The sequence below is a fragment of the Oncorhynchus tshawytscha genome, linkage group LG09 (assembly GCF_018296145.1).
Source record: "Oncorhynchus tshawytscha isolate Ot180627B linkage group LG09, Otsh_v2.0, whole genome shotgun sequence".
In the NCBI taxonomy this organism is placed as follows: domain Eukaryota; kingdom Metazoa; phylum Chordata; class Actinopteri; order Salmoniformes; family Salmonidae; genus Oncorhynchus; species Oncorhynchus tshawytscha.
In genome coordinates, this window is record NC_056437.1 from 13,153,061 (window position 1) to 13,165,519 (window position 12,459).

Consider the following 12,459-nt stretch of genomic DNA (forward strand, 5'->3'; position numbering starts at 1 on the left):
GGCGATGTCATTTACAAAATAGCCTCCAACACTCTACTCAGCAAATTGGATGCAGTCTATCACAGTGCCATCAGTTTTGTCACCAAAGCCCCATATACTACCCACCATTGCGACCTGTATGCCAAGTCAGCTGGCCCTTGCTTCATATTCGCCGACAAACCCACTGGCTCCAGCCAAGCGAGAAAGACTGAATACACTAGGATACAGCCTAGAGAGAGACTGAATACACTAGGATACAGCATAAAGAGAGAGACTGAATACACTAGGATACAGCCTAGAGGGGGACTGAATACACTAGGATACAGCCTAGAGGGAGACTGAATACACTAGGATACAGCATAAAGAGAGAGACTGAATACACTAGGATACAGCCTAGAGGGGGACTGAATACACTAGGATACAGCCTAGAGGGGGACTGAATACACTAGGATACAGCCTAGAGGGGGACTGAATACACTAGGATACAGCCTAGAGAGAGACTGAATACACTAGGATACAGCCTAGAGAGAGACTGAATACACTAGGATACAGCATAAAGAGAGAGACTGAATACACTAGGATACAGCCTAGAGAGAGACTGAATACACTAGGATACAGCCTAGAGAGAGACTGAATACACTAGGATACAGCCTAGAGGGGAATACACTAGGATACAGCCTAGAGAGAGACTGAATACACTAGGATACAGCCTAGAGGGGGACTGAATACACTACAGCCTAGGATGACAGCAGCTAGAGGGACTGAATACACTAGGACAGCCTGAATGAATACACTAGGATACAGCCTAGAGAGAGACTGAATACACTAGGATACAGCCTAGAGAGAGACTGAATACACTAGGATACAGCCTAGAGAGAGACTGAATACACTAGGATACAGCCTAGAGAGAGAGACTGAATACACTAGGATACAGCCTAGAGAGAGACTGAATACACTAGGATACAGCATAGAGAGAGACTGAATACACTAGGATACAGCCTAGAGAGAGACTGAATACACTAGGATACAGCCTAGAGAGAGAGAGACTGGCTGTGTATCCTTGTATGTGTCTGTTTTTATGTATTGTTGGTAGTGTGTGTGTGTGTGTGTGTGTGTGTGTGTGTGTGTGTGTGTGTCTGTCTGAGTGCTGCTGACACTCTAATATTCATAATCTGATTTTAAGCCGGATCACTGGTGCCAGTGGTAATTTATTTCCCTTATATGAGGAGAGACTTAATATAAAGGACTGGCACACACATCTTAACTGTGTGTGTATTAGGGAAGATGCATAAGAAGGAGACATACATCGTAACTGTGCATGTGGAATTAATAGCGACAGAACTAGCTTTGAGCCTCTACACCAGAACTAGCTTTGAGCCTCCACGTCAGAACTAGCTTTCAGCCTCCACGTCAGAACTAGCTTTCAGCCTCCACGTCAGAACTAGCTTTCAGCCTCCACGTCAGAACTAGCTTTCAGCCTCCACGTCAGAACTAGCTTTCAGCCTCCACGTCAGAACTAGCTTTCAGCCTCCACGTCAGAACTAGCTTTCAGCCTCCACGCCAGAACTAGCTTTCAGCCTCCACGCCAGAACTAGCTTTCAGCCTCCACGCCAGAACTAACTTTCAGCCTCCACGCCAGAACTAGCTTTCAGCCTCCACGCCAGAACTAGCTTTCAGCCTCCACGTCAGAACTAGCTTTCAGCCTCCACGTCAGAACTAGCTTTCAGCCTCCACGTCAGAACTAGCTTTCAGCCTCCACGTCAGAACTAGCTTTCAGCCTCCACGCCAGAACTAGCTTTCAGCCTCCATGTCAGAACTAGCTTTCAGCCTCTACATCAATCATGTTTTTTTATTTCTCTTTTGTTCTCCCCCTCTCTCTTCTTATAATCTGTTTTGTAAATGCATTGTCTGTGAGTGGATGTGTGTGTGTGTGCCCGTAAGTGTCTGCACGTAGTATGTGTCTGCACGCACAAGTGTTTGTGTAGTGTTGGTGAATGGGTTTGCTCTTAATGGTTTTCACAGCCTGGACTGAGACCAGCTGAGATCGTAATGACCCAGTCAACGTTCAAGTACAGTTTATTCTGGCTATGACCTTTAACCCTTCACCTCTGTGATTGAACTCTGACCCCTAATAGAAGCTAACAGAGGAGAAGTACGAGGTGCACCGATGCGTGCCAGAGGCGGCCATCTTGGTGTGTTGCACGACAGAGCCCAAACTCACCCTGAAGGTCACCCTCAGCTCTCCACAGATGAGAGAAGACAGCGACACGGATGAACAAGGTACCAGGGATGAACAAGGTACCACACACACGTCTTTGTAAAACCTAGCTGCTGTTTTCCTGTTTATGTTTGTCTGTTGTCTCTTCCTCCCCCCTCCAACTGAGGTGGTGAAATGGGGGTAGGGGGAAGAGGAATACAAAGGGTGGTGTGTGTCGAGCAGCAGCAGTGTTGTTAGCAGCGCTCCTCTGGGACACAGTAAGCTTGATCAGTGAATATATCCATGTTCCCTGCTCCTCCCTGTGCCTGTATTCCTCCACCTTGTGGAGACAATGCATGCATAAGACACTAGTTCTTGTTCAAACCAAGTAGACAGGTGCACGCACACAGTCTGGGCCATATAAGGCTCAGGGCTCATGTAGTCTCAAATCGGTATTAACATGTCTTCCTGCAAGCCAAAAGAAAAGTGGTAGATGTTTAGTGGCGGCCATAGTGATTCTTCACCCTACTATGCTGCCCTGTAGCTTGTAATGTTGTCAACAGCTTGGCTACATTGGCCTGTAAAACATCCCTGGGCCTCTTTGTCAGGGCTAACTAAACACAGCTGCGGGGCTAACTAAACACAGCTGCGGGGCTAACTAAACACAGCTGCGGGACTAACTAAACACAGCTGCGGGACTAACTAAACACAGCTGCGGGACTAACTAAACACAGCTGCGGGACTAACTAAACACAGCTGCGGGACTAACTAAACACAGCTGCGGGACTAACTAAACACAGCTGCGGGGCTAACTGAACACAGCTGCGGGACTAACTAAACACAGCTGCGGGGCTAACTAAACACAGCTGCAGGCTAACTGCTGCGGGAACACAGCTGCGGGACTAACTAAACAGCTACAGAGCTAACTAAACACAGCTGCGGGACTAACTAAACACAGGACTAACTAAACACAGCTGGGACTAACTAAACACAGCTGCGGGACTAACTAAACACAGCTGCGGGACTAACTAAACACAGCTGCGGGGCTAACTAAACACAGCTGCGGGACTAACTAAACACAGCTGCGGGGCTAACTAAACACAGCTGTGGGACTAACTAAACACACAGGTCTAACTAAACACAGCTGCGGGGCTAACTAAACACAGTTGCTGGGCTAACTAAACAGTTGCTGGGCTAACTAAACAGCTGCAGGGCTAACTAAACAGGCCATCACTAACCCTGACTAAGCAGGATGAGATTGCATGAGAGACAGAGATGGGGTTCAAATCCAGTCAATTCTGAAAGGAAACAAAATTCAAATTTCAAAGGGAGGGGAGGTGGGGGGAGGGAATCTAGACCCGACAAATCAATACCGGAGCCATCCATCGTGTTCCCGCTCCATCCTGCTCGACACTAAGGTCTAAATAAGAGGTGATACGGGTACGGCTGTAGATCACAGTGAACGACAAGCCCCTCTCAAATCAAATCAAATCAAATTTTATTTGTCACATACACATGGTTAGCAGATGTTAATGCGAGTGTAGCGAAATGCTTGTGCTTCTAGTTCCGACAATGCAGTAATAACCAACAAGTAATCTAACTAACAATTCCAAAACTACTGTCTTATACACAGTGTAAGGGGATAAAGAATATGTACATAAGGATATATGAATGAGTGATGGTACAGAGCAGCATAGGCAAGATACAGTAGATGGTATCGAGTACAGTATATACATATGAGATGAGTATGTAAACAAAGTGGCATAGTTAAAGTGGCTAGTGATACATGTATTACATAAGGATGCAGTCGATGATATATATATAGTACAGTATATACGTATGCATATGAGATGAATAATGTAGGGTAAGTAACATTATATAAGGTAGCATTGTTTAAAGTGGCTAGTGATATATTTACATCATTTCCCATCAATTCCCATTATTAAAGTGGCTGGAGTTGAGTCAGTGTCAGTGTGTTGGCAGCAGCCACTCAATGTTAGTGGTGGCTGTTTAACAGTCTGATGGCCTTGAGATAGAAGCTGTTTTTCAGTCTCTCGGTCCCAGCTTTGATGCACCTGTACTGACCTCGCCTTCTGGATGATAGCGGGGTGAACAGGCAGTGGCTCGGGTGGTTGATGTCCTTGATGATATTTATGGCCTTCCTGTAACATCGGGTGGTGTAGGTGTCCTGGAGGGCAGGTTGTTTGCCCCCTGTGATGCGTTGTGCAGACCTCACTACCCTCTGGAGAGCCTTACGGTTGTGAGCGGAGCAGTTGCCGTACCAGGCGGTGATACAGCCCGCCAGGATGCTCTCGATTGTGCATCTGTAGAAGTTTGTGAGTGCTTTTGGTGACAAGCCGAATTTCTTCAGCCTCCTGAGGTTGAAGAGGCGCTGCTGCGCCTTCTTCACGATGCTGTCTGTGTGAGTGGACCAATTCAGTTTGTCTGTGATGTGTATGCCGAGGAACTTAAAACTTGCTACCCTCTCCACTACTGTTCCATCGATGTGGATAGGGGGTGTTCCCTCTGCTGTTTCCTGAAGTCCACAATCATCTCCTTAGTTTTGTTGACGTTGAGTGTGAGGTTATTTTCCTGACACCACACTCCGAGGGCCCTCACCTCCTCCCTGTAGGCCGTCTCGTCGTTGTTGGTAATCAAGCCTACCACTGTTGTGTCGTCCGCAAACTTGATGATTGAGTTGGAGGCGTGCGTGGCCACGCAGTCGTGGGTGAACAGGGAGTACAGGAGAGGGCTCAGAACGCACCCTTGTGGGGCCCCAGTGTTGAGGATCAGCGGGGTGGAGATGTTGTTGCCTACCCTCACCACCTGGGAGCGGCCCGTCAGGAAGTCCAGTACCCAGTTGCACAGGGCGGGGTCGAGACCAAGGGTCTCGAGCTTGATGACGAGCTTGGAGGGTACTATGGTGTTGAATGCCGAGCTGGGACCAAACCAATCACTCTCGTACCCAACGTATTTCTAGCGAGAGACAGACGGGTCAAGGACCCTGTCCCAGTGAGGAACGACTCAATATTACACAGCAGACTGAACCCAGGCTGCACCCAGGTTGCTGGCTGTACACAGTGTGTCTTCAGTGTACACAGCCTGTACACAGCTGATAGAACACAGACATTTCCAGGGTCGAATACCGTTGCATTGATTCGAAAGTGAGGCACAATTGATATGAAGATGGAAACAATGTGATTGGTTTGGTCTCAACAGACATTTAGCTCTAACGGTGTAAAATCGCCTGCCGTGCCTTGCCACTTTGGATGGTAATGTCTATGAACCGACCATCAGTCCTAGTTCTGTCTGTACTCAGCTGAAAGACCATGACCATTTCAAGGGTTTAATGTTGCCCACTCTGGATGACACACTGCATTGAGAGCCAGTCCATTTACATCCGAATGTGGCACCAGATCACTAGTGAGCACTTGGTGTGGCTGGCTGGTGAGGGAAGGGAGTGGGAGGGGCTTCTTCTGAGACAGACTGTTACTCAACAAGGCCATTTAAATAGAATGATAGATATGAATGCACTTCTGCTTTAAATTCTATAAAGATAGATAGGGGCAATAGCATGAATACATGTTGCCTATGTAGCTTGTTTCTGGTCACAGGTTCAGGAATGCACTTAAAATAAAAGCCATAGTCAGTCAATAAATAATATAACACTAGTTATATTGACTCACAATCTGTGGATAAAAAAATAAAAGATACAGTTGAAGTCAGAAGTTTACATACACTTAGGTTGGAGTCAACCAATCCACACATTTCTTGTTAACAAACAATAGTTTTGGCAAGTCGGTTAGGACATCTACTTGTGCGTAACACAAGTAATTTTCCCAGCAATTGTTTACAGACAGATTATTTCACTTATAATTCACTGTATCACAATTCCAGTGGGTCAGAAGTTTACATACACTAAGTTGACTGTGCCTTTAAACAGCTTGGAAAATTCCAGAAAATTATGTCATGGCTTTAGAAGCTTCTGACCTAATTTGAGTCAATTGGAGGTGTACCTGTAGATGTATTTCAAGGCCTACCTTCAAACTCAGTCCCTCTTTGCTTAATATCATGGGAAAATCAAAAGAAATCAGCCAAGACCTCAGAAAAGAATTGTAGACTTCCACAAGTCTGGTTCATCCTTGGGAGCAATTTCCAAACGCCTGAAGGAACCATGTTCATCTATACAAACAATAGTACGCAAGTATAAACACCAAGGGACCACACAGCCGTCATATCGCTCAGGAAGGAGACGCGTTCTGTCTCCTAGAGATGAACGTACTTTGGTGCGAAAAGTGCAAATCAATCACAGAACAACAGCAAAGGACCTTGTGAAGATGCTGGAGGAAACAGGTACAAAAGTATCTATATCCACATTTAAACAAGTCCTATATCGACATAACCTGAAAGGCCGCTCAGCAAGGAATAAGGCACTGCTCTAAAACCGCCATAAAATAGCCAGACAACAGACAACTGCACATGGGGACAAAGATCATACCTTTTGGAGAAATGTCCTCTGGTCTGATGAAACAAAAATAGAACTGTTTGGCCATAATGACCATCATTATGTTTGGATGAAAAGGGGGAGGCTTGCAAGCCGAAGAACACCATCCCAACCGTGAAGCATGCTGGCCTTCTAGGCAGAGTTGCAAAGAAAACGCCATATCTCAGACTGGCCAATAAAAATGTAAGATTAAGATAAGCAAAGGAACACAGACACTGGACAGACAAACTCTGCCTAGAAGGCCAGTATCCTGGAGTTGCCTCTTCATTGTTGACGTTGAGACTGGTGTTTTGCGGGTACTATTTAATGAAGCTGCCAATTGAGGAATTGTGAGGCATCTGTTTCTCAAACTAGACACTTTCATGTACTTGTCCTCTTGCTCAGTTGTGCACTGGGGCCTCCCACTCCTCTTTCTATTCTGGTTAGAGGCAGTTTGAGCTGTTCTGTGAAGGGAGTAGTACACATTGTTGTACGAGATCTTAAGTTTATTGGCAATTTCTCGCATGGAATAGCCTTCATTTCTCAGAACAAGAATAGACTGATGAGTTTCTTCTGAAAGTTCTTTGTTTCTGACCAATTTGAGCCTGTAATCGAACCTACAAATGCTGATGCTCCAGATACTCATCTAGTCTAAAGACGGCCAGTTTTATTGCTTCTTTAATGAGAACAACAGCTTTCAGCTGTGCTAACAAAATTGCAAAAGGGTTTTCTAATGATCAATTATCCCTTTAAAATTATAAACTTGGATTAGCTGACACAACGTGCCATTGGAACACAGGAGTGATGGTTGCTGATAATGGGTCTCTGTACGCCTATGTAGATATTCCATAAAAAATCTGCCGTTTCCATCTACAATAGTCATTTACAACATTAACAATGTCTACACTGTATTTCTGATCAATTTTATTTTAATGGACAAATGTGCTTTTCTTTCAAAAACAAGGACATTTCTAAGTGACCCAAGACTTTTACAGTGTGTGTGTGTGTATATATATATATATATATATATATATATATATATATATATATATATATATATATATATATATATCTATCCCATTCTTATTTCACCAGTGGAGGGTGTTGAGCTGTCCGACCCTGCAGACATGCTGGACAGGCACAGATGCCTGGTGGCCCTGGCGGCTCTACGACATGCCAAATGGTTCCAGGTTGGCTCTCAGTTCTACTTAACCTCGCCATTATTGTAGCCTTATGATCATAAGAACATGAATGAATCAAATGAATCAATGAAATGAATCAAAATATATAATTTATTTGAAATGGCAGCTATCTGCAAACTATAATTGAAAACATTCTTATGATAAAATAATCAATTTCTCTCATACAAAAATGACTCATTCATGTAATCTCTCAATCATGCTCTGTCTAGTACAATAGCCGAGAGAGAGAGAGAGAATTGTAAGGCTACAAAAGCAATTGTTTCTTTTGGCTGTTCTGAAACCTTCCTGACAAAATATGACCAAACAATACTTTTCCCTCATACAAAAATGACTCATTCATTTCATCTCTCAATGGTGCTCTGTCAATGCTTACCTTTCTTTTGGCTGTTCTGAAACCTGCCTGACTGTCACAATTGTCAATGCTTACCTTTCTTTTGGCTGTTCTGAAACCTGCCTGACTGTCACAATTGTAAACCTTTTTCCTACCACTCTCAACTCAACAATGCAACAAAAACCACAACTTAGTTCCGGACTATTCAGCTCCATTTACTAACGTTTCATTTACTGACATTGTACAGTAGTACTCCTCTTGTACTCATATCGTTGTTACCTCCTCTCCCTCTCCTCTCAGGCCAGAGTAAACGGCTTGAAGTCGTGTGTCATCATCCTCAGGATCCTAAGAGACATGAGCAATAGACTGCCAGCCTGGGAGCCACTCAAAGGATGGGTGAGTCTGTCTGTACAAAGTCTGTCACAGTCTGCACAGTTGAAAGGGGTACAACCCATCCACAGGCCTGCAACCGACCCTAACCAGCCAATATAGAAAATGCGCTGTCGGGCTAGTCAGAGACGGCGGAACAATTTTTTGAGGGGGGACGCAGGATTTTCTTTTGTCTGATTTAGATATGTTTCTGCTTATAGTGTGTAGGCTAGTTGGTGATTAGCGTGTAGGCTAGTTGGTGATTAGCGTGTAGGCTATTTGGTGATTAGCGTGTAGGCTATTTGGTGATTAGCGTGTAGGCTATTTGGTGATTAGCGTGTAGGCTATTTGGTGATTAGCGTTTAGGCTATTTGGTGATTAGCGTGTAGGCTATTTGGTGATGATTAGATTAGCGTGATTAGGCTATTTGGTGATTAGCGTGTAGGCTATTTGGTGATTAGCGTGTAGGCTATTTGGTGATTGGCGTGTAGGCTAGTTGGTGATTTTGGTGATTAGCGTGTAGGCTAGTTTAGGTGATTGGCGTGTAGGCTAGTTGGTGATTGGCGTGTAGGCTAGTTGGTGATTGGCGTGTAGGCTAGTTTGGTGATTGGCGTGTAGGCTAGGCTTTGGTGATTGGCGTGTAGGCTATTTGGTGATTGGCGTGTAGGCTATTTGGTGATTGGCGTGTAGGCTATTTGGTGATTAGCGTGTAGGCTATTTGGTGATTGGCGTGTAGGCTATTTGGTGATTGGCGTGTAGGCTATTTGGTGATTGGCGTGTAGGCTATTTGGTGATTGGCGTGTAGGCTATTTGGGGATTGGCGTGTAGGCTATTTGGGGATTGGTGTGTAGGCTATTTGGTGAACGTACAGCTAGGCCCTATATTTTAGGCTTACCCACTAATGACAGATAACCTAAAATAATGAAAGAAAAACCTCAATGTAGCCTACAGATATCAATTAACACAAAAATGATACATGGTTTTCTTTTTAAAGGCATTGTTTTCTCTTTATTCAACCCGCTGCCCACCCACCCTCCATCCACACAATATGTCACGACCCTAAACCCGCCTGCCCCGTGGATATAACCGTGGGGACTGTGGGTCATGAGTCAACCCGATGATATAACCGTGGAGACTCTGGGTTATGAGTCAACCCGCCTATATAACCGTGGGGACTGTGGGTCATGAGTCAACCCGATGATATAACCGTGGGGACTGTGAGTTATGAGTCAACCCGCCTATATAACCGTGGGGACTGTGAGTTATGAGTCACCCCGCCTATATAACCGTGGGGACTGTGAGTTATGAGTCAACCCGATGATATAACCGTGGAGACTGTGGGTCATGAGTCAACCCGATGATATAACCGTGGGGACTGTGGGTCATGAGTCAACCCGATGATATAACCGTGGAGACTGTGAGTTATGAGTCACCCCGCCTATATAACCGTGGGGACTGTGGGTCATGAGTCACCCCGCCTATATAACCGTGGAGACTGTGGGTCATGAGTCACCCCGCCTATATAACCGTGGGGACTGTGGGTCATGAGTCAACCCGATGATATAACCGTGGAGACTGTGAGTTATGAGTCACCCCGCCTATATAACCGTGGAGACTCTGGGTTATGAGTCAACCCGCCTATATAACCGTGGGGACTGTATAACCGTGGGGACTGTGGGTGAGTCAACCCGATGATATAACCGTGGGGACTGTGGGTTATGAGTCACCCCGCCTATATAACCGTGGGGACTGTGAGTTATGAGTCACCCCGCCTATATATCCGTGGGGACTGTGGGTCATGAGTCAACCCGATGATATAACCGTGGGGACTGTGGGTTATGAGTCAACCCGCCTATATAACCGTGGAGACTCTGGGTTATGAGTAAACCCGCCTATATAACCGTGGGGACTGTGGGTTATGAGTCAACCCGATGATATAACCGTAGGGACTGCGGGTTATGAGTCAACCCGATGATATAACTGTGGAGACTGCGGGTTATGCGTCAACCCGATGATATAACCATGGAGACTGCGGGTTATGCGTCAACCCGATGATATAACCGTGGGGACTGTGGGTTATGAGTCAACCCGATGATATAACCGTAGGGACTGCGGGTTATGAGTCAACCCGATGATATAACCGTAGGGACTGCGGGTTATGAGTCAACCCGATGATATAACCGTGGAGACTGCGGGTTATGCGTCAACCCGATGATATAACTGTGGGGACTGCGGGTTATGCATCAACCCGCTCATCACTAGTGTACAGGTGTAGTTTGCACATCCATCATATTCCCAGTCGCAAGGAGAAAATAATAAACTGCATTTGAAAAATAAAGAAACTCCAGCATATAGGTATTCTTCAATGTTTCCATTAACAATCTCTCCAAACAAAAGTGGGTTGTGTGCCACTAACAGCTGCTCTGATCTCTCTGTCCTTACTTGAACTTAATCCTGAACTTAATCTTGATATCTCTCTCCTTCTCATCCCAAGCCCCTGGAGCTGATTTGTGAGAAGGCCATAGCCACGTGTAACCGGCCACTGGGTGCAGGGGAAGCCCTACGTAGAGTCATGGAGTGTCTCGCCTCGGGAATCCTGCTTCCAGGTACAGTACCTACCAGTCTCTCTCTCTCCCTCTCGCTCTCTTTCTTCTAGGTTTTCTGTCTCTCTCTTTTCTTGTTCTTTCTCTCGCTCGCTCTGTCTTTCTCGTTCTATCTGTCTGTCTCTACTCTCTCTCTCTTCCCCGTTACAAACAGAAATGAGAAAACAACAATCCTGTTAATGCTTTCTGATGATCAGGTTGATTTTACGATATTGATATTTTAATACTAACTCATTAGTATTGAATGATGTAAGAATGAGAGGCTCATTCAGTTCACCTGAGCGAACAGTCAATAAGGAGAAGGATTGGGAGGTCTGTATGAAATAAGGAGGAGGAGGGGGAGGTCGGTATGAAACGAGGAGGAGGGGGGGAGGTCTGTATGAAACGAGGAGGAGGGGGAGGTCTGTATGAAACGAGGAGGAGGGGGAGGTCTGTATGAAACGAGGAGGAGGGGGAGGTCTGTATGAAACGAGGAGGAGGGGGAGGTCTGTATGAAATAAGGAGGAGGAGGGGGAGGTCTGTATGAAATAAGGAGGAGGAGGGGGAGGTCGGTATGAAATAAGGAGGAGGAGGGGGAGGTCTGTATGAAACGAGGAGGAGGGGGAGGTCTGTATGAAACGAGGAGGAGGGGGAGGTCTGTATGAAACGAGGAGGAGGGGGAGGTCTGTATGAAACTAGGAGGAGGGGGAGGTCTGTATGAAACGAGGAGGAGGGGGAGGTCGTATGAAACGAGGAGGAGGGGGAGGTCTGTATGAAACGAGGAGGAGGGGGAGGTCTGTATGAAACGAGGAGGAGGGGGAGGTCTGTATGAAACGAGGAGGAGGGGGAGGTCTGTATGAAACGAGGAGGAGGGGGAGGTCTGTATGAAACGAGGAGGAGGGGGAGGTCTGTATGAAACGAGGAGGAGGGGGAGGTCTGTATGAAACGAGGAGGAGGGGGAGGTCTGTATGAAACGAGGAGGAGGGGGGGAGGTCTGTATGAAACGAGGAGGAGGGGGAGGTCTGTATGAAACGAGGAGGAGGGGGAGGTCTGTATGAAACGAGGAGGAGGGGGAGGTCTGTATGAAACGAGGAGGAGGGGGAGGTATGTATGAAAGGAGGGGGAGGTATGTATGAAACGAGGAGGAGGGGGAGGTCTGTATGAAACGAGGAGGAGGTCTGTATGAAACGAGGAGGAGGTCTGTATGAAACGAGGAGGAGGTCTGTATGAAACGAGGAGGAGGTCTGTATGAAACGAGGAGGAGGTCTGTATGAAACGAGGAGGAGGTCTGTATGAAACGAGGAGGAGGTCTGTAT

General features: G+C 46.1%; 1 protein-coding gene across 10 annotated transcripts in view; it reads left to right on the forward strand.

Annotated features, from left to right (window-relative positions):
- strbp (spermatid perinuclear RNA binding protein) overlaps positions 1–12,459 on the forward strand; it is a 179,900-nt gene that overhangs the window by 129,821 nt on the left and 37,620 nt on the right. For 7 of the 10 annotated variants that reach the window (XM_042326550.1, XM_042326548.1, XM_042326551.1 and 4 more), the window contains 4 exons: positions 2,115–2,277; positions 7,755–7,849; positions 8,493–8,588; positions 11,056–11,167. In XM_042326550.1, coding sequence (XP_042182484.1) covers positions 2,115–2,277; positions 7,755–7,849; positions 8,493–8,588; positions 11,056–11,167 — 466 coding nt within the window. The remainder of the gene's footprint in view (positions 1–2,114; positions 2,278–7,754; positions 7,850–8,492; positions 8,589–11,055; positions 11,168–12,459) is intronic. The other 3 variants (XM_042326554.1, XM_042326556.1, XM_042326557.1) reach the window with 1 other exon arrangement.